Source organism: Telmatherina bonti (genome assembly GCF_933228915.1).
Source record: "Telmatherina bonti genome assembly, chromosome: 24".
Taxonomy (NCBI): Eukaryota; Metazoa; Chordata; class Actinopteri; order Atheriniformes; family Telmatherinidae; genus Telmatherina; species Telmatherina bonti.
The window spans coordinates 12,544,355-12,570,468 of record NC_136633.1 but is presented as its reverse complement, the minus strand read 5'-3'; the positions used below and the strand labels follow the sequence as shown (position 1 = coordinate 12,570,468).

The following is a 26,114-nucleotide window of genomic DNA, read 5'->3' as shown; positions in this document are numbered from 1 at the left end:
CAAACAGTTTATTAGGGTTGCACATTGCTAAAAATATTAAAATGTCATCGCTTCAGTGGCCTTTGGGTTAAAGGAGAACATGCTTCATTTGTTTTTCATTTAATAGAAATAAAGACAAGTTGGGCAGAGTTTGTCAAACATCTTTTTAATCCTTTGGTAATTCAGATATTTGTCGTCTTTTTGGCTTTCAATAAGCCTTTTTGGATCACAGCAAAACACAGACACAGAGATGGACATAAAAACTCTCACATTTCTAATATGTAAACATCAATTTGAGAAAAAAATGTTGAAGCAAGGTGGATAATTTCTGAAATGACCAAAAGTGATGAAGATAATAACAACAAAATTAGTTGGTTTATTTATTTATTTATTTATTTTTATTAGTATTTAATTTAAAAACTTAGTTTTTATTAATTTGATATTTAAAAAAGAAAGTGTATCTTTCTATATTGATAATATAAATAATTTCACAAAAAAAAAAGAAAAAAAATCCAAGTAATTGATTCAGTATATTTTTCCAATTCTGTTTCTAAATTAATGGGATATTTTCTAATTTTTCCCGTTACTCTGATTTAATATAAATGTAATCTATTTTAAAAAACAAAAAACAAACAAACAACAAAAAAAAACTGAGCAGATTATCTCATCAATTCAGAAAAACAGAACAGGCAAAAGAAATGGGGAGAATTATCTCATAATTTAAGAAAAACGTACAAAAACGTACTGCAAAGGTGAAACTTTTTGTAAAATTAAGTAATGAAGGAATATCAAACTGAAAGCATTTTTCTTTTTTTCTGAGTGAATCCAGTGTCTTTCTGAAGGAATTTCAAGTGTTTTGGTAAAATAATAATTCAGAGCAGAACATTCTGAACAGAAAACTATTTTCTTCTAATTTACACCTTGTAGTTCCAAAAGCACATAAAAGAAAGAGTTTAATACGGTCTTATTTAGTGAAAAGGAAGGAAAAATCTTGACACAGTTTCAGGATTTTCCTCGGGCTTGAGTCCAGCTCCGTGTTATCTTTGGGGATTTAAAGAGACTTAAGGATCAGATCAAGCTTTGAACAAACACACAACTCAAAGTGTTTATATCTTTCACTTCTTACTTCCCTGAAACACCCAATCACCTACTTCTCATGTCAGGAATTTTTATTTGTACAGTAAAAAGAAAACAAACAAAAAAGCCTAAATTTGCTGCCATGTTTTGCTGCCGTATCATCAGTCCCTCTCATGATTCAGCCGTGGGTCGTATCCAGTTGGCAGGGACCCACTGAGGCTCATCTTGTGCCTTCCTCACCGCCGTCAGAAGCTGCACGCAGGAATCCTGCAGCTCATCGTTCACGATCACATGATCAAAGAACTGCAAGTACTGCGACTCGATCTTCCGAGCTGCTTCCTCCATCTCCTGGAAGTCTTCATCCTGATGAAGGAGGACCACTGTCAAAACTTATTTCACCTTCAGATGAATAAAAACTTTGAATAACAAGGTTTAAGTGTAATTTTCCCGAAGCAGACAGGGAACATAAACCTCATACTTTGAAGGGCCGGTTGACGTAGTAGTTGGTGGTGATGTAGGAATCCTGTCTGGTCTCTCTGAGGCGCTCCAGAGTCGGAGGTTTGATGTAGATGACGTAGGCCTGCAGTTCGTGGGTCCTCACTGCCTGAATCGCCTGAAAATGGAAAAACAGTGGAATTAAAAGACTTTTACTGCATCTTAAAACAGCAAACTGTCCTGAAACAGGAGCTTTGATCATGCTGGACTCACGTTCGCCTCGATGTCAATCACACAAATCTTCCCAGTGTTTAAAACTTCCCGAACGGACTCGATGCTGGTGCCATACATATTCCCTTTGTACTCCCCGTACTCCACAAACCTGACGGGCATATTTCTCTTTTTACAAAGCAGTTCTCTTCAAACCTGACTCATTCATTGAAGATAAATCAGCTTTTTTATGTGGATAGAAATCCAAATTCCAAGAAAGTTTGGACACTTTGTAGTAAGCAAGTAAAAACCAGGAATAAATTATTTGCAAATCTCATGAACCCATATTTTCTTGCCACAGAAGAGAAACATGTCAGATATAACACAGCTGTAAAAAGTTGGAACAGGAGCAAGAAAAGACTGGAAAAGTATTTGGTACAAAGCAAAAACAACTAGAGGAGAAATTGACGACTAATTCAACTGGCAGCAGATCAATAACATGACTGGGTATAAAAGAAGTGTTTTGGAGGTGGAGCCTGTGACATGGACAGAGGTCCATCAACCTGTTTCTCAAAATAGTGGAACAACTTCAGAAAAATGTACATCATCTTAATATTGTGGAGCTTTTGAAGCTCCCACCATCTTGAGTGTATAATTTGAAAAAATTAAAAGAATCAGAAGGAATCTCTGTGTGCATGGGACAAAGCTAATGGTCAAAACTGGATTATGTTATTTTCAGGTCTTCATGCAGTACTGCATTAAAACCAAACATGGAAATCACTGCATAGACTCAGGAAGACTTTCAGAAATCAGCGACTGAAAACAGAGTTCACACTTTAATCCACAAATGCAGGTCAAAGCTCCGTTATGCAAAGAAGAAGCCAGAATCACCACCATCTTCTCTGGACCAAAGCTTGTTTAAAATGCTCTGAGACAGAGTGGAAAACTGGATGAAAATGTGAAATTATTTTATGAAAGCATGGACGGTGTGTCCTGCAGACTAGAGAGGAGACGGAGCGTCCAGCTGGTTATCAGTGGACAGTAGAGAAGCTGCATCTCTGATGGAGCTGCATTAGTGTCTATTAGTGACGATATGCTTTTGTCACGATTCGATTCCAATTTTTTGGGTGCCGATTCGATTTAAATTGCGATTCTCACAATTCTTTGATATTGGTGATTTTTGTATGTTAAAAACAAAAAATAATAAAACTTTGTTTGTTTTTTTTTTTTGCTCGTCATTTTTTAAATTTTAATTTAGAAAAAAATAACACAGCAGCCAGACCATCATTCTGCTGCTATAATGCCCAAGAAGACAAGTAAAAAGATCAATAAAAATAATGAAAATGACAAAAATATTATAATGGATTATTTTTATTTATTTGAAAAAAAAAATGTTAACAAAAAAAAATTTTTTTGTTAAAAAAAATTTTATGATTCGATTTTCCCACCTCTTGTGTCTGTGGTGTGGGCAGCTTCCACATCTAAAGCTCCATCACCGCTGAAAAGTACATGAAGGTTTTAGAGCAACATCTGCTCCCATCCAGACAACGTCTCTTTCAGGGAAGACTTTGCAGATTTCAGCAAGACGACGCTGAACCATATGTTGTTTATGTTCTACTGGGAATAAAACATGGATTGATGAGATTTTGCAAACCAATGTTTTTTGGAACTGGAGTTATAAAAGATCCCAAACTGGAGCTTTTAAGGTTTCATCAGTAATAGGTAGTGTGATGTGAAAACCAAGCTATTCATCTGAAGTTCATGCTATGGAGCAGCAGTAAAAAGAAACACCACCTGTGGTTGTAGACCATGTTGTCGAAGACCTCTCGACTGGTGAAATAATATTCTCTGCCAGACTCCTCGTAGCCTCTGGGCGCTCTCGTGGTGTCTGATGAGGACACAAATATGTATCACATCACACAAAAGCTGAGATTCAAAGCAGAAAAAAAGTCCTTATTTATTAATAATTTAAGTTTTACATACGAGGCACAGCTCCCTGGAAGATGTTCGGGTTCATCTCAATCAAGCGTCTACGAAGTTCATTCACACCCACACCAGACGGACCTTCAGAAAAACGCATTTTTTTTTTAATCATCTTTTAACATTTTAAATGGATAAACAAGAAGCAGCAGCTTCCAAATGAAAGATATTTCAGCACCTATGAGGGCGATGAGGCGGTTTATGTCCTCTGGGTGTCGCTGGTAGCGCACCACCTCCTCATACGGGTTGTTGAGGGCGCTGAAGCAGCTGCTCTGACAGCGAGCGTGGCAGGATGGGTGGATGGTGCTGTGACAGCGTCGCCGACACAGACGCATGCTGCGCCTGAAACCAGCTGATGGGTAACATAAAGAAGGAATGATTAAGATGCACAACACCAAAACACACACACACACACACAGCATGTGCTGGTGTTGCAGCAGAGTTCAGAGATGTACCTAAATACACTCCTTCAATGTTGCTGCTGAAGTCATCCTCCTCTGGTGGAAGAAGAAGAAGAAGAGACAATTAGCACCATCAGTGTTTCAATCAAAGGCTAAATCATCTGATGCCTTTTAACTCTTGTTTTTCTCACCTTCTCTGAGCTCCTCTGACATTTCCCCCCCGAAGATATTTAAAAAAAAAAAAAAAAAAAAAAGCAAGAGGGAATGTTTTTAGATGAAGCACAGGAAGCAAGTTGCCGCTCCGGTCAGACACAAACAGATAAAACCAACAAAAACTTACCTACCAGATTCAAACGCCTCTTCGTCTGTCCCAAAGAAAGACACACGAGGTTAAAACACAAAGAAGCAAAGGTGCATGAAAGATAAAAGAAGCTTAAAGGTTTACCTGCTTCAACACATTTGTCATCAATGGCGATCAGGTCGTCCTCTGGAGATGGAGATAATAAAAAAATAAATAAATAAAAAGTCACACATGTCAAATAATAACTTGTCACAACCAGGAATTTCAGCTGCACTTTGAGTCCAATCTCTCCTTACCTTCGTCCACTGTGCTCACTGCAGTAAGCAGGAAGCAGAACACAAAGAAATCTGCTCTGTGAAGTCATGCAGAGGACTTAAAGTCTGAGATGTGCTGTTAGAAAATATGGAGGACTTACAGATCTGCATGCAGCCGTGAGGCTGGTAAGGCTGAGACCACCAGAACTCCCTCTGCTTCCTGTTTCAACAAGCAGGTTCAGATTAAAAACAAAAACTCTGCGGATGAGCTTTACTTTAGAAAAAAATCTCATGATTATGAAGCTTCAAGCTGTAAATTTGTCACATCTCTCCTCCAGTACTGATTTAAATACTGCTCTAATGGTCAGGTTTGGGAGCAACCCAGTTTAGAAAACTTTTTCTGCACACTAGAAGTCTAAATATGTGATGCCCCCGAAGCAGTAAAAGGCCAAACAAAGATAGCAATGTGTTTTCTAGTTGCAGTTTTCTTTGTTTCTATTGGAACTTCCTGAGATGTTTGCTTGTAGCATCACATAAAAGGCCTTTAAACCCATGTTTGAGAGTAACAGAAAGGTAAATAAATAAATAAAAATCTAAATAAGTATGGGAAACTTTGGAAATATTTTAATCTACTGAGCAAAAATATGAAGAAAAAATATGATTTTACAGGAGAAAAAAACAACAAATAATCATGTTTTGGCATTGTTTTAGCAGACAGTTAAGTTGTTTTAGCACAGCTAAGATTTTGTATTTAAAGGTGGGAAAATGAGTCAATTAAATATGAGCAAATTCTGAAAAAATATCATGAAGTCTGATGAACAGCGGTCAACTTCTGCAACACATATCTAAACAAAACCCCCAAATGGTGCAAACTGAAGGCTTTTTTCACATTTCTACAAACTAAAAAACAAACAAACAATAATCTTTAGACAGATTTAAAAAGAGGCATGCATGAAGAAACACCGAACTGGATTCATTTTCCAGAACAAAACGTACAGACTCTACATAACTTCTCTTTCCAAAGCGATATCTTCATCCCGAATCTTTTACTTAATTTCAAAATTTAAAAACTTTGAAAGAAAGAAAAGGTCATTTTGTTGAAAATATCAAATAAACGTGAATGTTCAATAATTCTGAAAGAAAAAACAGGGTAATAAACTGAAACACAAAACTTGTCCTGGAAGGATCAGATAAATAGATGTTGCAGATTAATTAAAAAAAAAAAAAACAAACAAACAAAAAAAAACAAATAAACAAATCAATTTAGGCAAAAAAAAAAAGTCACATCAGAAGTTAGCTGAAGTGTTTCTGGTGTTAAATCCTCAGTCTGACCGTTTGAGCAGGTTGGTGGAGGGGATGAGGCCGGCGCAGGCCGTGCTGCTGGGCAGTTTCTTGGCCTGCCACCAGAGGGCGTCTGTCTGATCCACGATCTCAAGCACGTCGCCCTTTCTGAAGCTCATACCAGCATCCGCGCACGGGATGGTGGGGTCCTGCTGAGGACTGTAGTCAGCCATGGCCCGCACATAGAGCTGATACACAAAGGATTAATTAGTTAATGTGTGAGTTAGGGCGTAAAGGTGCCAAAGGTAAATGTGCTGAGGAGGAGGTTGACTTGCCATGGTCTGGTTGTGGACCGCCCTCTCTGTGATGGGAACAACTTTAAACATGATGGTACCATGTGACCGAGCTTGCTGGTTAGATGGAAAGAAACAAAGTGGGTTAAGAACTAAACTGATGGCTGTTTCAACTTTTCATCAGATTTGTCTTCATTTCTCTTCATCTATACTGTTTGAAACACTTTACAATACAAACAGGTTTATATTTAGACTTATGTCACATTTTAGAGATAAAAAAGACATTATAACAAAGTTTAACAAGTACAACAATGCGAAATATCCTTTTAGTTTTCTTTATAAAGGCCTAAATACACAACATTTAACAGGAGACATTGTGATTCATCACCTACCACAACTTGGATGACTTGTTCTGGTTCCATCCCATCCACAGGAAACCCATTCACCTCTACAATCCTGTCTCCTGCATGCAGCAGACCTGAACACATCAAAACCTTTTTAATTAAAACTGGTCATCATTTAGTTTTGTCCAGAAACCACACGTCTAAAAATCAATCACATCGGCCTGTGGAAAACATACTGAGCCTATTAATGAAGTATCAATCTTACTCTTTATTCATGACAGCAGAGCCAGTATCCTATTTATAACCAGCTTAATCACATTTGCACTGGGAAATGTAAATGCTGGAGATACTACAAACTGGTATGGTACAAAAAGGAAGGGATTACTGACAGAAATACTGAGCTATTATGGTTAAGACAAAAAGTGGTTCAGATCATGATAACGACAGTCTGCAATCCTAAAAAGTCATTTATGTATGTTAAATTTGTCATCCAAATTGTAGCCTCATTGACATGTAAATTAGTCTGTTATGTCTGAGGAAAGACAATGCTAAATATCAGTCAAATTTATTATGGTTTAAATTTTCTTATTATTCCTTAAAGTCCCAGAAAATTAAAACCAGAAAGTAGGTAACACTTTTAAGCCCAATCCAAGAGAAAATTGGGGGAAAAAAAACATATTTTTAATCTGAATATTTCATTTTTCACTTAAACAAAATCTGGACAAAAAAAGCATATTTACTATTTTTTACCATGTGATATGTCAAAGTAATTGCAGTGCACAAGATATCCACCAGGGGGCAGAAGACAAGGGTCAGAATGCTCAAAAACGTGCTGAGCGAAGATTCAAAGATGCAAAAAATTCCTTTTGCATCTTTTACCATGAAAAGATGCAAAAGGAATCAGATATGGAGCATGCTGCATTTAATGGTTAAGCTCTACACAGATGATATGAGAAGCCAGTCCTGCTATCACCCCTGGTAGCCCTCAGCTAACTTATCCTCATAGCTCACCCTGACTTCTCATTTCTTATTATCATTTCCTGATAAGCATGAGGAAGAAAAAGTCCTGAATGGGACAGATGCATCCCAGACCCTCCCCCCTGAGCAGAAAAAGCACTATACTTCATCACCTCATATTGGTCAAGAACTGGAAACTGTTATACCTTGAGGCTCACTATTTCAAAGACTCTTAATTAGTCATATTTAGGTCAGACTTTCAAGTCAATACCTCAAATGAACCTGGAATGAGGTCAAATTGATCGAATAAGCTCTTAAGTCGTAATACAGGTGAATGATGCCCTGAAAAAAAGAGTGTGATAGTTTAATTTGATCTCAACACAACTAAAGTTCTGATTTAAAGCTTTTAAAGAAGTTTTTTTCCGAGCACCACAGTGGTTCAGATCAACATGGTTTCAGCCAAACAGTCTGTTTGGTAAACAAGATTTAAGGTAGAACAAGAAAACCATCAACTCACCACTTCGATCAGCCAGCCCCCCGTGAATCACCCGAGCTACAAAAATCTCCCCCGTGATTTCGTTTCTCTTTATGGTCGCCCCCTAAAAACAGAAAAGATGGCAGGTGAAGTGAAGCACAACAGAAACAGACTTACTGGAATCGCACTGATGTAAAGAAAACTGATGCAGCCTGTGGAAAATCGTGACAGGACACAAACACTGTGGAGTGAAATGGAAGGAGGTTAAATCAAGAGGACATGAGCAGAAGTTCTTGAATGAAGCTCCAGACAGGATGAAGGATGAACATGAAGTAATAAAAAAAAAATTCATTAACTACCACTGTGCATTTGCAGGTTAGCCATTTAGCGAAGATGGACCAGAAGGTTGTTATGTTTGGACGCTCTTCATCATCTCATTTCCCCTTCTTCTTTTTCTTCCGACGACCCTTCAGAGATGTGGACGAATTCTCAGCCTCATCTAACAGGCCGTTTGTGAGAGGATGTCTGGATGCTTTCAGGTCAGGGTGGTTGTGTTTCTTCTGCTTCTGATGGTTTTTTGTTTTGAGGGTTTCAAGCGATCCATGACACGACGCAGAGTGACAGCCTGTAACATGAGAGGTGGACGGGGTCTCCAAAGAGTTGCCGCTGGAGGAGAAGGAGGAACATCTAGACCGTTGTGTCAACGAAGAGCTCTGTTCTGTATCTGGTGGCTTTAGGGAGCTTAAGTCAGTCTTGCTAGTGGTTAGGAGTGTTTGCAACTGCTCCACCACCTGTGTGAGGAGTACCACAGCCTGGGAGTTGTCTTGCGCCATCTCCGTCATGCGCTCCGTAGCGGCTGCCATCTTCTCCCCGAGGAGTTTGATGTCTTTGGTGCTGCTCTCCATGGAGCTGGTGGCCAGCTGCATGGTTGTCCTCAATTCGTCCAGGCTCTCCTGCTTGGCGAGGTCCACAGGAGGCTCGTACAGAAGGTGGCGAGGGCGCATCGGGCTGGGTGGAGCCGTGTGGATCTGAGGGCTCTGGGTTTGAAGCCTTCGAGGCAGGCTGGGGTGGTGGTGGCCATCTACATTGGGGTAGTAAGGTACAGCGAAACATGAAGAAGACGTAGTCCAGCGGCAAGATGTGGGGAGAGGCATTGAGGCTGCTCCATCTTCTACGATGTTGTCTCCAATGAGAAAAGAGACACCATTAATCCATGAGAGATTAAAAGTAGATGGAGGAATGATGGGTGGAGAGGGAGAAATGGGGAATAATCAAGGCGTTATTTCTCAAAAGTATCGTACAGCTTTAATTTAAAAGTGCTTCAATAAAAAAAGTGTTACTTGAAACAAAGTCCGCATCTTTTCTTACCGATCCGAACAGAGCTGTAGACTGAAGGAGCAGAGTGGTTTAACCTTTGCTCCCAGAGCAGGTCGGTGTAACGAACGTTACTCTGTCTCATTGGCTTCCTACAGCATGTCTGATAGCAGCTCATCGGCTTGTGTCCAGGTGGAGGGTAACGCCGAGCCCCTTCTGGGTGAAACGGTTGGTCAATTGATGGACAGCTTCCCCTCCATACATCACTCCACGGGGATTCCTTCAGGCTCTCCACTTTAGGGCTCTGCACCCCAAATGCTTCATCTCTCTGAAGTACAGTGCACCAGTGACTATGGGCCCCCCCTTTGGATTGTTTACCACAGGGCGGGGAAGCGCCTGGCAGCTTAAATCTGCGATGGTCGCCCAGCTGTGAGACAGTACAGTCAATCAAAAGGAAGACGAAGAGGCTCTACAGGCTGAGAACAAATCATATGAGTGACCCCAAAAAGCCCACAAAGGAGCAACAGAAGGCATAGACATAAAGCACTTTTCAGATGGATAGCATCTAGTTAGCATCACAAATCCACCTGCAAATTGCACAAATGAGATTATAAAAGCAAAACATCTGGTCTCTGCTGGATATTGTCAGCTGTTACAGATCTCGCTACAATGCTAAGTCGTGAGCATCAAATTTCTGCCTTGGTTCAAAGTACGTTTTATCAACAGATTATAGGCAATTTAAAGGCCAGTTCACCAAAATATATTATTTCTAGTCCTAATTTATGAATTTATCCACATGTATTGAAGTTACAAAGGATTTTTTTAAAAAGAAAAACAGTATATCTAATGTATAAGTAAAAGTATATCTCAGTAGAGTTTTGTTAATTTATTGAAAATGTTTTTGCAAATATTAGACTGTAATATACCATTTACAGTAGGTATTCAGACCCTTTGCCTAAACGACCTGTCTGAAATGTTTCTGTAAATTAGGTCAAACTTGCTTATTAGACAAAACATAAAGACTCAAAACCTTGTGAGAAATGACTCACATTGCCGGCATTAGTGAACTTGAGTGAAATCCACAGTTAGAACATAAGAAAAGAGCAACTATCGGTGAAATACTGTTGATCATAACATCCTCCTCCATCGTTGGTGTCTTGAGTTAGAATTATGCTTTTAGCTTATAACACAAATATCTTTCTAATAGAACAATATTCGTGTTATACTTTTCTATATGCCTCAGCAATTTGACCTCCTTCCTGGTGCAGTTGTGGTGTACCACAAGGCTCAATCCTTGGTCCCCTCCTGTTTTCTATTCAGGCTCATGAATTAAATGAAAATCTTTTTGCTGATGACACTCCATTGTACATAAAACTCACAGATTGGCACAACCTTGTGAGTCTCACAACTCGTCTTTTTGACATTAAACCCCCAATGGGACAAATGTTCAATGGCAGAAAAAAGGAAGTTCTTTTGTTTGTACCTCAAATTCTCTTACTTACATTGTTTCTAGTTTTTACCATCTTTCTGATAAAAAGAATCAGCTGTTTGAGTCTGACACTTAAAAAAAAAGTACCTGAATAGTAAACGTTACCTCAGCTCTTTTTTATTCCATTTGCTTTGCATTTCTTTCCCAACAAAAATAATAACGACAGAGGAGGATAGCAGCAGTTGTTATAAAACCCATCTTTAGGCTAAAGCTTATGCTCAGATCAGTGTATTTACTGGGACTCCATGATTCCAGATAACCTGTTTGTGTGAGAAATAATTACAAAACAGAAACCATACATTTTCAGCTGAGCAATAAAGCCTTACCACAGAAACTCTGATGACCCGGCACAAAAACAGTTGCTTGGTTTGCAGTTTTTTTTTTAACAAGAATTAGGTTCAGAGCTCACCAGAGGCTGTTTGTTCTTCACTAGACATACAATCCGAGTGGCCTCCTCATCATCCGGAAGCTCCTCTGGCATTGGTGGCAGCACAGGCTCATAGTCCTTCTGGGCCACGGTATCATGAGCTGACAGAAGAGCCTGGAAAACACACACAAGACAGCAAAATCAGCTCACCTTTAAAAGGTTAAAGTACAAGTTAAACAAGTTGATTACAGGAATTATGTAAATGGAGGAAGCTGAAGAGGGAAGCTCCAGGGAACCCAGATTAACTTCTTAGCAGTTCTTAGCCTCTTTCCTTTAGGTTAATGTCAACATTCATGAGTTTACTGACAGGAAAACACTAGACTACGATGTTTACTGTATGTCAGGGCTGCAAGGAGACATTACAACTCTCCAACAGAACATTACTGCTAGTCTGTAGTTTTACAAAGGACATGTGGATGAGCTTTGAGTTGTCAGGAAAGTGTTTTGGGTTCCACTGAAACCAAAGTAGAACTTTTTGGTTTAAAGACAAAATTGAAAAAATGATTTCTGCATATGGTCTGGTTTCTGTATTTCTGCATAAGAACTATATTCAGCCTAAGCCTCATGTAAACAATACATCTTCCACAGAAGTCACCCTGACCTCTGTGCTTCATGTTGTATATTTCCACTACAATTAAAAAAAAAAAAAAAAATTGGGACACTGTATTGAATGTAAATAAAAACAGAAATTTAATTATTTGAAAATCTCATAACTCCCATATTTTATTTGCAGCTAAGCATAAAAACATATTAGATGTTCAAACTGCCTGTGATGGACTGGCGAGCTGTCCAGGGTGTACCCAGCCTTTTGCCCAAAGACTGCTGGGATAGGCTCCAGATTCCCAGCGACCCTTCATCAAGTGGTTAGGATAATGAATGAACGAATAAATGAATGAATGAATGAATGTTCAAACTGAAACATTTTCATTGACGAGGTGAACTCATTTTGAATTAAATGGCAGCAACACACTCTAAAAAGATTAAAGAGGGGCAGCAAAAGGCTGGAAACATAATTGGCACAAATCACAAACGTCTGGAGGAGCGTTTGACTTCTAATAATTTTAATTGGTTACAGGTAGTAACATGATGAAGTATGAAAGGAGCATTGTGGGGAGGTGGAGCCTGTCAGGTGTGAAGTTTAACGTAGGTTTATCCATCCATCCATCCATCCATTCATTCATCCATCCATTTTCTGTAACACTTATTCCAATTCACGGTTGTTAACCAATCTGATGATCAACAAAAATCAGAGAATGAAAAGGGAAGGTGAAGGTCAAAATTCTTAACCTTAATCTTCTGCAACAAAAACAGACATGATCCTCTAATGGAAATCACTGCATGGACTCAGGAGGACTTCCAGAAATCACTGACTGTACACACAGTTCACCATGAAATCCACAGATGCAGGTTAAACCTCCATCATAAATAAAAATAAAAACATGTGAACACAATCCTGAAACACCTCCATCTTCTCTAGACCAAAAACTCTGAATTCTTTCTGGAAAGCATGGATGGTGAATACTGCAGACTAAAGAGGAGAGGCACCATCCAGCTGGTTATCAGTGGACAGTAGAAAAGCTGCATCTCTGATGGTATGGGGTTGCATTAGTGTCTATGACGTGGGCAGCTTCCACATCTGGGAAGCTCCATCAACCCTGAAAAGTACATGGAGGTTTTAGAGCAACATCTGCCCCCATCCAGACAACGTCTCTTTCAGGGAAGACTTTGCAGATTTCAGCAAGACAACGCTGAACCACATCCTGCATCCATCACAAAAAAAAAAACAAACTGGTCTGCCTGCAGTCCAGACCTTTCACCAACAGGTTTTTTGTGTTTCTGCCATCAATTCAAAATGAAATAATATTTACTCTGAAATAGTAAAATGTTTCTTTCAACATTCAATATGTTGTTTATGTTCTATTGGGAATAAAATATATGTTTATGAGATTTGTAAATAATTGTCCTGTTGTCTGTTGTCTTTCTGTCCTCTTCCCCCCACACAGCAGAAGCAGGTGGCTGCCTGTCCTTGAGCCAAATTCTGCCGGAGGTTTTCTTCCTGTTAAAAGGGAGTTTTTTCCTTCCCACTGTCACCAGTGTGCTTGCTCAGGATGGGAGATTGAGTTGGAGCCTCCAACTCAATCTGTTGGTTTCCTTATATAGGCTATTATGAACTGGCTTTCATTATGTTTTTTTTTCCTGTCTGTAAAGCATCTTGAGATGGCATTGCCGTGATTTGACGCTATATAAAAAAAGTTGAATTGAATTTAATTGAAAATTGAATTTTTGTTTTATTTACATTTTCTATACAATAATTTTTGAAAACGGTGTCTCTACCAGGTTCAGCACATCGTCACTGGGTCGATCTTTGCTGCATGTTAGAAGACTGAAACACCTCAGATGAGTTTTCTCACCTGCATGTGCGGCTGCCGCAGCAGACGGTACAACTCTTTGGCCTCTTCAGAGCAGCAAGGCGATGATCTGATGTCAATAAGCAGCTACATAAAACAACACATTCACAATGAAAAAAGAGGAAGTCCATTCCAACGACTACGAACAGCACATTAGGGTTGATAAACGAACCTGAAGAGACAGTCCTGACGCATACTCCAGAACTGGTGCTGGAGATTTTCTCAGGTACTTTTGAAGACATCCATACACCTAAAAACACATTAATAAACATTTATCCTCACTACATTGTCAAGAAACGGTGATGAGTTCTGACAAAAATGCCAAAACAGTCTTTTCTTCCTTTAATTCATTTTGGAGAATGATGAAGAAGTGGAGGAAATCTATGTGTGTGTGTGTTTTCAGACCTTAAGCAGCGACTGCAGCCAGGGGGAGTTTAGCAGACTGTGGAGAATCTCAGCTCCATCGATGTCCTGACTGATGGAGCGCTTCACCTCCTCAATCACATCTGACAGGATCTGACGCAGGCCTGAAGCACAAACGTCTTCCAATCAGCCAGCAGAAGCAGCTCATGCTGGTAAAAACATTTACATGCCTCTCACCCACCTTGCTCTCCAAGCTCAAAGTGGGGGTTTAACACCTGAGCTGCCACCGCCTGCCTCATGGTCCCTGGACCCCCCGACCCTTGACACCGACCACCTGTTGACTGCTCTCTAGGACAGGCAGTAAACCTGAGGGTAAAAGGATTTATGTCAGAGGACTGGAGGCAAGCTGCTTTATCCCTGTAAATACACAACATTCCTGTTTGCAACATTCCTGATGAGGAAATGTTCTGATGTCACTGATTATTCTGTTAATCAACAGAATGATACACACGACTATACAAACAACACTCACTTTAATCACACTTGTTCAGTTACATGTTAACACAAATATCTAATCAGATCGCAGCAGCTCATGTAGACGTGTTGAAGACGACTCGCTCAAGTTCAAACTGTGCAGAATTATGAAGGAAAAGGATTTAGGTTACTTTGAACGTGGCATTGTTGTTATGCAGTTGTTGTCTGGACCAGAGTGTCTTGTTGATGTCAGATGACAGAAAGACAACAGGAATGGAAAAAAAGGGGAAAAAAAGAGGAAAAAAAAGCAAGAAAAAAAGGGAAAAAAGAAGAAAAAAATACAAGAAAAGAAAAAAAAAAAAAAAGACAACAGGAAAAATATGCAGAATAGCATTTCTGAACACACGTCCAGCCTGGAAGCAGATGGTCTCCAACAGCAGAAGACCACACCGGGTTCCCTCCTCTCAGTAAGAACAGGAAACTGAGGCTACAAATCACACACACTCACCAGAACTGGACAATAGAAGATGGAAACATGAATCCAGCCTGATTTGCATCAATGCTTTAGGCTGCTGGTGGCGTAATGGTGTGGGAGACATTTTTTTTGGACATTTTGGGCTCAATTTACTGCTGACTTCTACTTCTCTTGCTGCTGACCATGTCCGTCCCTTTATGAGCACAGTGTAGCATCTTCTGATGGAAACTTCCAGCAGAATGATGCACCGTGCTTTCTTCAACACAACGATGAGTTCACTGTCCTCCAACGGCCTCCACAGTCACCAGATCTCCATCCAACAGAGCAGCTTTGGGACGTGGTGGAACGGGAGATTCTCATCATGGATGTCATGTTGGTCCAGACATCTGCTCCTCACTATACATTTTCTCCTCTTCAGACCATCTCTGTAAACCCTACAGATGGTCGTGTGTGAAAATCCCAGCAGATCAGCAGTTTCTGCTATCCTCAGACCAACAACCATGCCACGCTCAGTTTCTTAATTCCCCTTTCTACCTCATTCTTCGACCTTCAGCCACTCATTTTGATCATGTCTACATGACTAAATATAGTTTCTGCTGTGTGATTGGCTGATTAGATATTTATATTAAGTTATTGAACAAGTGCTTCTAATATAGAGGAAAGTTATTTGTGTTTAGATAAGGTCATTTCCACCATTTCTTTGACTTTCAACCTGTTTCCATGAAGTTCCTCCAAAGTGCAACACGCTGACCTCAGATTTCTTTATGTCATCGCATCGCAACAACTAAATCCAGAATGAAATATCCTCAGAGTATATTTCTATGTTTCAAAAAGCAGAAGTTTCAATTAACTGTACAACTGTGTCTGTAATTAAGCCGTAAAACCAGGCTGACATGGACTGAAGCGTGCGGCTCCAGCTCCACCGGCATGAACAGGGTCAGGGGTTAATGGCACACTTTCAGGGCTGCACTGATATGAACAAAGAGACTAATCTCACGAAACAACAATGCCAACTGAAATGTGCCATATTTCTAGGAAATTATTCAGCTTCAACAGCAATTTAACGTAATCTTTCTCAGTTTGACACCTTGGTAAAACAACTTTTACTTCCTGTATGTATGTTGACGATCGCCGACAAGCTTTGCAAGCGTCCTGCAAAGCGCTGCTTGTTTAAGATGACAGGCAAAGTGTTGGGAAGTAGGAGGAGCTCATCAAGTGGTAAACACCCATCTGGCAAATTTCTGTAGTTACAGAAGAAGAGGAGGATGATCCCCACGGCCTTCCTCTAGCCTCTTCTCTCTGCTACCAAGCAATGATCTTACCTCTTCACTTGAAGGGGGTTCTTCACGCCTTGATCCGCCACCTCCTGCAGGTTTCAGCGCCAGAACAGATGCAGGAAAATCTACATAAATGTGTGAACGTATACTGGGAAAATATTCCCCTGGGACTGAAGAGAGCACTATGCTTTCATCAAGCTATGGAGGAAGAGAGAGAGGGGACGAGAGAGAGAGAGAGTGCTGTAATCTCCCTCGATCCCTCTTAATCCTGGACAAGTGAGTGGCCTGTGCCTGGCCACCGGAAGCTGGTTCCTCCCTCACCGCCTGGATGGTTGCGACGAAGCTGCCAAATCTTCTTAACTCTTTCAGCATGCAGGAGGAGCTGTGGAAAGAGTGTGTGTGTGTGGAGGGGGGGTTACTAAGAGATAAGAGAAAGACTTTGATCTGACCAAAGATGAGCGAGGTTTTAAAAACCAGCTAATTTGCTTCAGCAGCCGATGATTTCAGCTCCTAATCGTCTGAGTTTTGTGTGAAAAAATGAGCTCACACCTCCAGTTTCTGAGTTTCTTCCTTTGAGTAAGACCCAACTCCTGTTGGTTTTACTGACAGAACACTATAAAATTGTAAAAATGAACAATTAAATATTGAAATAAACTCTAAAATCACCCATAAGCTTAAAAAAAAATGCATTTTAAATCCTGTAAAATCCTCATCTTATGATTGATCGATGGATTCTTTTGCAAAAAAAATCAAAGTTGAAGCACAACAAAAACCTTCAACCATAATGTATGAAGAGATCCCCCTTCTGATTTCTCAATATGATCATTTTTTTTAACAGGAAATAAAGACAGATTTCAGCTTTCAAGACAGCTGCCATGATTATTGGAGAAGACTCACCAAGTCGTCGTCACCGGTCGATCCCATTGCTCTGCTTCAGCACACAGCTGCTCAGATAAACCTTAGAAGTCAAGTTATCTCACGTCTTTCCTAGGCTTCTGTGGGAAGTTTGATCTATAAAATGGAGAGATCAGAAATGTTTGCACACAGGAGGACTATTAGGGTATCAGACACTCCTGAAAAAAGTGCACATGATCTTTTAAATGTGATAGATTGATGCTGTTACAGGGACAAATCCGCTGATCTAAATCTGTCTACTTGGTCTGCAGCAGCTTTTAGAAACTTTTTCTGATATGAAGCCTGTAAAACTGGATCCTGGATGTAAAGGTGACTAAGGTATCAGCCGTTACATCCCACATAAAATTTTTAACTTTCGGAAAACCAACAAGATTGGTGCAAATCAACATTTAAATTGGTATTTTGATAAGTAATGTAGAATTTCCTCACCGCAGTCCATTTGACCTTCACTGAAAGTATCTGGAGCCCCTTCAGGAAAGTCCGGCTCACACTCAAAACATCCTCTGGTCTGCATGGATCTGGATTATCACGAGTTTTAAAAAAAAAATTTTCCTCATGAACAGACACTCAGAAATACGTGAAATTGCACTGCAAACAATCTTTTGTTAACCTTACACTAGAAGGATTTACTGGTCAAAAGGCAGCATGAGATATTAAAGTAATATTCATCCTTCTCCTGTAAGGAAAAAAAACTAGTCCGACCATCTGTGCAGCTTCAAGGCTGCACAGTTTAATCTGCTGGCAGCATGATGATGAATCCGAGTAAAAATGTCACGTTGAACGCATCAAAATGAAAACTAGAAAATTTCTGAGGAAATTTTGATGGGTGCCAATGCAGCTGCCCGCGCCCAGCTGCCCAGTGTGTGTGGCAGCCATTTTACAGCAACTGAGAGGGTTGGTGGCAGTGGTGACAGGAAATGCCCTCCTGATTGTTAGGGATGAGCTTTGAAATGACTGACAGGTACACAGGTATGATGTATAGTGTGTATGTGTGTGTGCGTGAGAGAGAGAGAGAGAGAGAGAGAGAGAGAGAGAGAGAGAGAGAGAGAGAGAGAGAGAGAGAGAGAGATTCTGTGTGTATTAGTGTAGGTGTGTGTGTGGAGGTGTAGGTGTGTGTTAGTGTGTATGTATGTGTGTAGGGGTTTGGGTGGGTGTTGGAAAGAAAGAGAAGAGGAGAGGTCTATAATTTCTCACTGACAGCAGTTACTAAGTGACATTTATTATAAACAAATAGAGTGTGGATCAATAAAAAGGGTGAGTATTTATCATTAAATGCATCTTGTTCCTCTGAAAGAGGACAAGAAAGAAAGAAGAGAAGCATGCTGATGCACGTGTCTGTAAATACTCACTATATGAAAGCAGTTATTGAGTGATGTCAATTATAAACCAATAAACAGTGTGAATAAATGCGTCCAGTTCCTCTGAATCACTGTATATTATTGTATATGGGCAGGTGTGTGCGTGATTCTGGTCTTCCACACAAACTCAGCTGCTCCCTCGTTAACGTTGCCTTGACAACGGGGACATTTTGTAACTGTCATCCCACTCAAACTGACAGCAACTGAGCACAGAAATGAATCGGGAAGAACGAACCCCTCGAACAACTGAGCGCTGTTCGCAAACGAAAAGTCGTATCAAAATAATTCTTGAACCGTGAGTACCAAAAGACCTTCAGGAACACAGGTATGTAATTTATTTTACCCTAATGTGAAAGGAATTTAAATGGCAGCGAGTTAAAAATAAAACAAGGTTCAGATTTTGAGGTCAGATTTAAAAGGGTCTTCAAGGAGGAAAAGTAGACTTTCTAACCTTTGGAGCTCCGTAACTCAAAAACCGTTCGTCCTAGCAATTTTGGAGCTGCGGTCCACTTTGTAGCCAACTTGATTCCTGACGTTTTGATGTAAAGCTTGTCCATGTACGACAAAAACTGAGCGCCATTTGTTTCAGGATTTCAGAAATTATTTTTTTGAATGAGCTAGGGTGAAGAAAAAACATAAAATATATTACAAAGTCTTTTGAGATGGCAAAAAGTGAACTTGTTGTGACCTGTTTAAAAGTTTGAATAATGTTTCTAGGTGGCAGAATGGTTGAGCTGTAAGTTATTTTTCTATTTACACACACACACACATCATATATATATATATATATATATATATATATATATATATATATATATATATATATATATATATATATATATATATATATATATATATATATATATAAGCTAAAATTGGTGTTTGCTTCCTTGTGTTTTGGATTTTAATCAGCTGGTAACTTAATAGGCTCTTATCCAATCGGAGTGAACCTAAGAACCAGCCTGTAACAGATTCATGATAGTTTCAGCAACAATAGTTAATGTGCGATTATTTTAGTAGGAATAAAATGGGGGAAGAAGTTGAAAAATAGTTGTTTTAATTTAAATGTTATAAAATATTAGAAAGAAAAAGCGAACAGTTTCCATTTATAAACCAAAAAGGATGAAAAATCTGACTTTATCATAATCTGAAATTTTTTAAGAAAAATGGAAATTTTTCCATAGGACCAGTTGGAAACCACAGACTATCTTTATGCAGACAGGAGAAAAAAAAAAGAGACCAATAATATAATATCTTGACAGAGCCACAAACAAATTTATTGCCATTTGTTTTTTTTGTTTTTTTTTTGTTCAACATGTTGAAAAGGATGAAAAGGACAAACAGGGTCATGTCCGTGACTCACATCCAGACAAATGAGGTACAATCAGTTAACAGATCAGGTGTCACACAAGTATATGAACTTCAGTTTATGTTAAGAGTCAGAGAAATTGTCCAACTTCTGCAGCGAAGCAGCAGCCGACGTCAGCTCTTAGTGGCACTTTACTTCCAGCTCCCGCTCCTGGGGATCAGTATAGCAATTCTGAGTAACCGTAACATTAATCTGACCAAAATTTACCAAACAACAACATATACTAGTGCATTCAGCGGTTTTCTAACTGTATGATTTCTGTTGCAAAAGAGCAGCTTCACCTCTGATCTGATGGATTTTTCTCCTCTTAAACTGCCGCAGGACACAAAAGCTGTCAGCTGTATTTCAAGAGAGAATCCCTTCTTAAGCCTTTTCACAAACTGACATGAGTGACGTAAAATGCAACAATGAAAATGATTATGTTAACAGATGGTGCGGAGCTTTGAGCTGCATCTGCCGACCGTCTTCCTGATGAAGCAGAAGGAAATATCTGCTTTTTAATCAAACGGGTCTCAAGTTGGAATGAGATTTTTGATTCCAGGTTTGTTAGAAACTAGTGGTCACAGCCCTGGAAATATGTTTAAAGGATCACGTGTGTCTTGTCTTTAAAGCTATGATGGAAAAGTGTGAATCTATTCCTTTCTATCTGCTTGATTTGTGCCTTACGGTAAAGATGAGGTTTTTTTATGAGTTTCTCCACTTTTTTGCTCAAGGGCACAAGCTGACGACAATACTTTTACAGTTATTAGGCTCTGAAACACTAAATTAACCTTCAGATTGTCTGATAAAAACCCTCCCAGTGACGGTGGGAGTCCTGCAGAAATTCATATGAAGCCAAAACTCCTTCACTTAATTACCTTTTCTCAGCAACACAGCACATTGTCCAGTCACAGTCAAGTCAGTTTACATTTACACAAAGCATGCTGTACATTTCTTTTGTGTGTGTGTGTTGACATGGCTGTAATCACACAGACAGAATCACACACAAACATTTAACAAACCAACAATTCTCACTTAAAACTTTCATCTAATTTCTGGTTATTTGTCTGATTTAAATTATTTCGCTCCTTAAGTAAAGCTGCAGTTTGTAAGTGTTTCCAACAGGGGGCAGCGATGAGCCCACTGCAGTGTGAAATACCAGTATGACGCGACAAAACCACGACAGAACGCAGGTGGAAATACTTCGAATTGATTAGTTTCATTAAAAATGAAGAAAAAGAAAAAGTGCATCTCAGGAGATCAATAAGCTTGTAAAAGGCTAATTTTGTCAAAGAATACCTTCAAGTTTTCATATGAGATTCCTCTGGAGGAAGAAAATGAGGTTCGGCCTCTGAGTTCTGAGTTCGCTCCCAAACAAGTCACATGGTCTGTGACGTAAAAGTCTCAGCACACGTCATGGTGGTAAGAAACGGCTCGTCTCTGGCAGGATGATGTGCATCGTCATGGTCAGTGGTGAAAAGGCTGGTGGAGGTCAGTAAGAGAGGAGGGAGGTGACTCCATCTCCGTGACACCAGCAGATCATCTCTGTCAAAACCTGACGCTGCAAAGAGGTGGAGGAGGAGGGAACACCTTCGTTTTATGTGATCTTCTCATGCTGGATCTGGTAGTAGCAGGCCTGGAGATGGAAAACAGGCGGGTCAGTGACCGGGGGATGGCATGGATACAACAGCGTTGGGGGTGTTTTACCTTGAGGGTGGTGAACATGATGCCATGCTCCCCATGCTGAACGCAGGGATCCATCAGGTCCTCGATGAGGCTGACCTCCGACCCGAGGTTCCTGATTCTGAAGGAAAAAATAAAATGTTAAGCAAAATTTCATTGAGGTTTAAATAATATTAAATCAAACAGCAGCTGACCGAGCTCTGAGCACCACATAGAGGAAGACAGGGAAGAGGTCATCCATGGACCACAGGAAGTCCAGCTTTAGCAATGACTGCACCTCCTGTGTGATCTCCTCAAAGGTGAGTTGGATCACTTGCAGCTTATCTGACGGGGTGAACGTTGTGCTGCGAACACATGAAACAACGAACAACATGATCACACTAAATTTATCCATTTCTACTCATTTTCATTCAGTTTCTTTATCAGTAACATGTTTGGTGGAGTGAAGCTGTACCTGATCTGCTGCAGTGTTTCCACTGCAGAAGCAAAGCAGACATCTTTAGTGCTCGAGATGACCTGTAACACACAGTTTACATCCTCACACACTGGAACAATACCGCAATAAGATATATGGAGGAAGCCTCCGTACAAAGACCCCCTTTCAGCTTGGTTTGTCTTGTTTTCATTGATGAGACGGTTTGTTTCCGTCACATCAGACAGAACTGGCAGTGCAGAAGTAAAGAGAACCATGTCTGTCTGTTTACATCAGAAATATGCAGCATTTTGTGACAAGAAAAGGACCATAACTTCAAACATTTTGGCAAAGTTACTGCTATTTCATGGAAGCTCAAGTGTCCCAGATTTCCACCAGCCTTTGAACACAGCATGTGAGACTATGACGAGTCTCAAACCTCTAAATACAGTGTGAGACATTAATGTCAGGAATTTGTTCATTATTAAAAAAAAAAAAAAAAATGTAACTAAAACAAATTCTTACATGCTTTCTTTGATTTTTTTTTTTAAAATTACATTTTTTAAATTTATCATTTTTAAATTGAGCGTTTAATTGATATTAAAACATTGTACAAACAGGGTTTGGTAATTCATAACAATAATTTCATTTATTTAAACAAAAAAAACAAAAAAACAACCTCTTACAGGTATTTTGTGTGTGTGGAAAAAAAAATTGAAATTACAGAGAAAACACAGTATACTGTGCCCAAATAAAAGCACGGATGTTATTTATCTATTCTGTGCAGGTAAAACCTCATGGCAAAACAATCTGATGCATGATCCAAATAATTATACAGTTAATTTAATATTAGTCAAGTTAATTTATCTTTTCTTCATGAAATATTTTGGGTTTAAAAAATTAAAGTTAAGTTGAAAATTCTTTAAGACAATAAAAATGCTAATTAATATTGTTTTAACTTGTAAAAGCAGTCAGTTCAATAACTAAACTGGACCATTTAAGAAGTAACAAGAAAAACAAACAGGAAATAAAACAAATTATAACAACAACAAAATTGTGAGAATGGTTGTCACAGTATGTTTGATATTTGTGAAAACTGATACAAAAAAGAAAATAAACTAATTAGAAAATGAAAAACAAATACCTGCTGCTTCTCTCCCAGGGCAGTAAGAGATGCAGGGATGGAAACGGGCCAAAACTTTCTGAAAATGAAGCAAAAAGCAGAAGAAGTTAGAGATTTGCCTCCTCTGCAGTCGTCTGCATTCAGCTACACTTCATGACGTACTGCTGGACGCCCAGGAAGGCCAGCAGGGCAAGGTCGGGCTGCTTGTTGAGGCGTAGCACACACTCCCAGTACACGTCGTCCTCCTTCTCCTTCTCCAGCGCGTAGAGGGTGAAGAGCGGCGGGTAGAGACGCGGCAGCAGGACAGGAAGCAGCAGAGCTGAGCTGCTCACCACGCGACTGAAACACAAAAGAAGGAAGGTTAATGCGATCCCCAGGCGCTGTGCTGACAGGAACGCGTGTCAGTCTGAACCTGGGTTTAGGCGACTCCAGTGGGGCGTCAGCAGAGGTGGACTCCTTCTCATCCTGGGGATTGGTGGACGGTTCGGAGATCAGACCGCCCTCTTCTGGCAGGTCTGGGAACAGAAACCTGCAGAGCATTCAAAAGATCAGCTAAAAATAAAACATTACTTTACAACTGGGCTGCTTTCATATCCCAGTAACCAACTTCAGATCTTTGTCCTAAAACCTGCAGTAGGGGGCAAATGCTAAACTTTCTGTTCTTTATTTCCCCTACAAACAGCAAGATGACAACCTGACGATCTGGAAGATACGACTGAGGTACGACTTGATCTCGTTGACAGCCTGAGGCAGGAGCCGACGGTTTGCTCCGACACCCACATAGGTCATCCTGTAGACCGCCACCAGCGTTTCCACCAGCCGACCCAGCGGGTGGAGGGGGGTGTCACACGCCTGCAAGGCAGGGGACATTCTTTCAGTCTTAACTGCTTCATGGGATAAGGAGCAGAAAAATCAACCCAAGATATAAATCACACATCAACAGTGTTCAGCTAAATGTTTTGAAAAGCCGATTCCCAGTTTAAGTGGTCCTATCCAGGCCCGATTACTGGCAGACACAGAATCAATAAATTACTGAGATATAACCTGTCTGACGACACAAAGTCAGCCTAAAGATCTCAAAAAGCAACATATCTGACTGATTTAAAGAAACTCAAGAACAGATCAGTCTGGAATGATTTAAAGAGTCATTTGTAGGGATTTGGGGACTCCATCAAACCACAATGAGAATGAGTTAACCTTTCCTGGAGTGGCAGGATGAAGGAAAATTACTCCAAGAACCCACCAACGTCTATGACGGACTGGTCCACCTCTTGCCCAGTGATTTCTGGAATGGGCTCTAGATATTACCTGTACGAGGTAGAGGCGGATAGTGTGGTATCTCTCCATGGTGATTGGTCCTACATGCTGAGGGATGACCTCCAGACTCTCCAGGGTTTTGCTGTGACTCCGAGACAACCTCTCTGGACTGAAAACAACACGCATTTTTCCAACTTTTAATTGCTGACTTGGTGATTCTTTTGAACCATTGTATTTTCACGACAATAAGGCACACCGTACTAAAAGGCACAGTCTGTTATGCATGCCATTACTGTATCTAAAACATACATAAGTTGCACCTGATTATAGGGTGCGGATTTTATATACAATCCACGCAAATGAATAAGGCACATGACAAGCACGGTGTGCTGGTCCCCTTCTTCTCCACAGTGTGACTCACCGGGATGTCGAAAGTGAGCGGCACCTCGTCCATGTTAGAGATGTGGTTGGGCTGGATGTGTTTGTCGGCGATGTGTTTGCTGCAATAGGAGCGGAAGATGTCCAGCTTTTCATTATAATCCGCTGGAAGTTGCTGTGCTACCGTAATCCTTGTCCGAATGGAAAAATGGCACCGTTTCATGAAACGAAAGCACCAAGACGGACCTCCTTGGAAATGTTCAATTTTCATTTCTTCTGCTAGCTTTACTGCTTTTAGTCGAATAGTGACCATAGAAACGCTTCTCCCAATTGTTCTTTGCTCCATGGCTTGAGTCTTTCCTCCAACTCCGACCTTCTTGCCTTATGTCTGTGGAAACTCAGCTGCGTCTTCTTGACCTGTCGGAGCTCGTTTTCCAGCTTCCTCCACTTGCAAACCATAGATTCATTAACTCTAAATTCTCTCTCGGCTGCTCGATTTCCATGTTCCTCCGCATAGCTGATGGCATTCAGTTTAAACTGTGCTTCATAAGCGTGTCTTTTTGCCATTTTCAGGGTTGTTAAAACAACGATCTATGACTTTTATGTGCGCCTTATAGTCGTGAAAATACTTTGAAGACAGTGGTGTGTGTGTACCTGTCCTGGATGTACTGCCGGTTGGTGGTTAGGGCCACGGCTATGTTGTCCCAGGCTCTCTGACTCTCTCCCTGACCTGGTGCTTCACAGCCCAGTTGATGCCAACACTCCTCGAACACTGCGTGCCACTTATCCTCTGCGCACACACAAAGGCAGCCAAGCTTCCTGCCGCATCAAACAAAGTGGAGAAATTACAGTGAAACCACTACATTTAGTCATTTTCCTCTGATCATCAGAAGCTTTATGAGCTTACACGGCTCGGGTTTTGTCCTTGTCCGAGTCAAACAGGTGTGGTTTGAAGTAGGAACCTGTAACTTTGAGGCCAGAGCCCCATTCGCCATTAAAAGAGCCCTCCAGGTAGTCACCGTTAGCCATGGTCAACACGCCCTAACGAAGAAACAGGTTGATTTACTCTAGATGCTGTCATTCCAGATGTGCCCATATAGTTTACACCAGTCACCTTCCCGTTAAGGGTCCAGTCGTCAGAGAACTCCCCCTCGTAGGTTGTGTCATCCTCCGACAGAAGGATCCCAGTTCCCTAAAAGACAGAGGAGCTCTTGGTATTTAGCACACAGATATTTCTGTCCTGCATTTACTTCTCATAAAAACAGGAACTCACCATCATCTTATTGTCTTTGAACGCTCCTTCATGGTACAGACCAAACTGGGTGACGACAACCCCGGTGCCCTGCCTCAGGTGGTCCTGCCACATGCCCATGTACTTCTCTCCTCTAAGAAAAAAGTAACCGATTGTCAAATGTGACCCTTAACC

General features: G+C 40.4%; 2 protein-coding genes across 2 annotated transcripts in view; both read right to left on the bottom strand.

Moving 5' to 3' along the window:
• Window positions 1–1,227: 1,227 nt before the first annotated feature.
• Window positions 1,228–14,287, bottom strand: mpp4b (MAGUK p55 scaffold protein 4b; the record flags this gene model as incomplete). The annotated part of the gene is made up of 21 exons (XM_079263645.1): window positions 1,228–1,419; window positions 1,535–1,669; window positions 1,765–1,873; window positions 3,496–3,589; window positions 3,685–3,765; window positions 3,860–4,033; window positions 4,137–4,178; window positions 4,274–4,288; window positions 4,427–4,447; window positions 4,528–4,569; window positions 4,680–4,697; window positions 4,799–4,857; window positions 5,970–6,166; window positions 6,254–6,328; window positions 6,604–6,689; window positions 8,030–8,111; window positions 11,200–11,331; window positions 13,629–13,712; window positions 13,798–13,875; window positions 14,031–14,152; window positions 14,230–14,287. The coding sequence occupies 21 exons, from the start codon at window positions 14,285–14,287 to the stop codon at window positions 1,228–1,230; spliced, it is 1,896 nt and encodes a 631-aa protein (XP_079119771.1).
• Window positions 14,288–19,836: 5,549 nt separating this feature from the next.
• als2b (alsin Rho guanine nucleotide exchange factor ALS2 b) overlaps window positions 19,837–26,114 on the bottom strand; it is a 29,977-nt gene continuing 23,699 nt past the window's right edge. The window contains exons 22-34 of the mRNA XM_079263652.1: window positions 25,962–26,073; window positions 25,803–25,880; window positions 25,596–25,729; window positions 25,343–25,507; window positions 24,362–24,479; window positions 23,748–23,905; window positions 23,466–23,582; window positions 23,216–23,392; window positions 23,075–23,132; window positions 21,973–22,034; window positions 21,713–21,862; window positions 21,543–21,639; window positions 19,837–21,471 (exon numbers count right to left, since the gene is read on the bottom strand). Of these exons, the coding sequence (XP_079119778.1) occupies window positions 21,433–21,471; window positions 21,543–21,639; window positions 21,713–21,862; window positions 21,973–22,034; window positions 23,075–23,132; window positions 23,216–23,392; window positions 23,466–23,582; window positions 23,748–23,905; window positions 24,362–24,479; window positions 25,343–25,507; window positions 25,596–25,729; window positions 25,803–25,880; window positions 25,962–26,073 (1,465 nt within the window). The 3' untranslated portion in view covers window positions 19,837–21,432. The remainder of the gene's footprint in view (window positions 21,472–21,542; window positions 21,640–21,712; window positions 21,863–21,972; window positions 22,035–23,074; window positions 23,133–23,215; window positions 23,393–23,465; window positions 23,583–23,747; window positions 23,906–24,361; window positions 24,480–25,342; window positions 25,508–25,595; window positions 25,730–25,802; window positions 25,881–25,961; window positions 26,074–26,114) is intronic.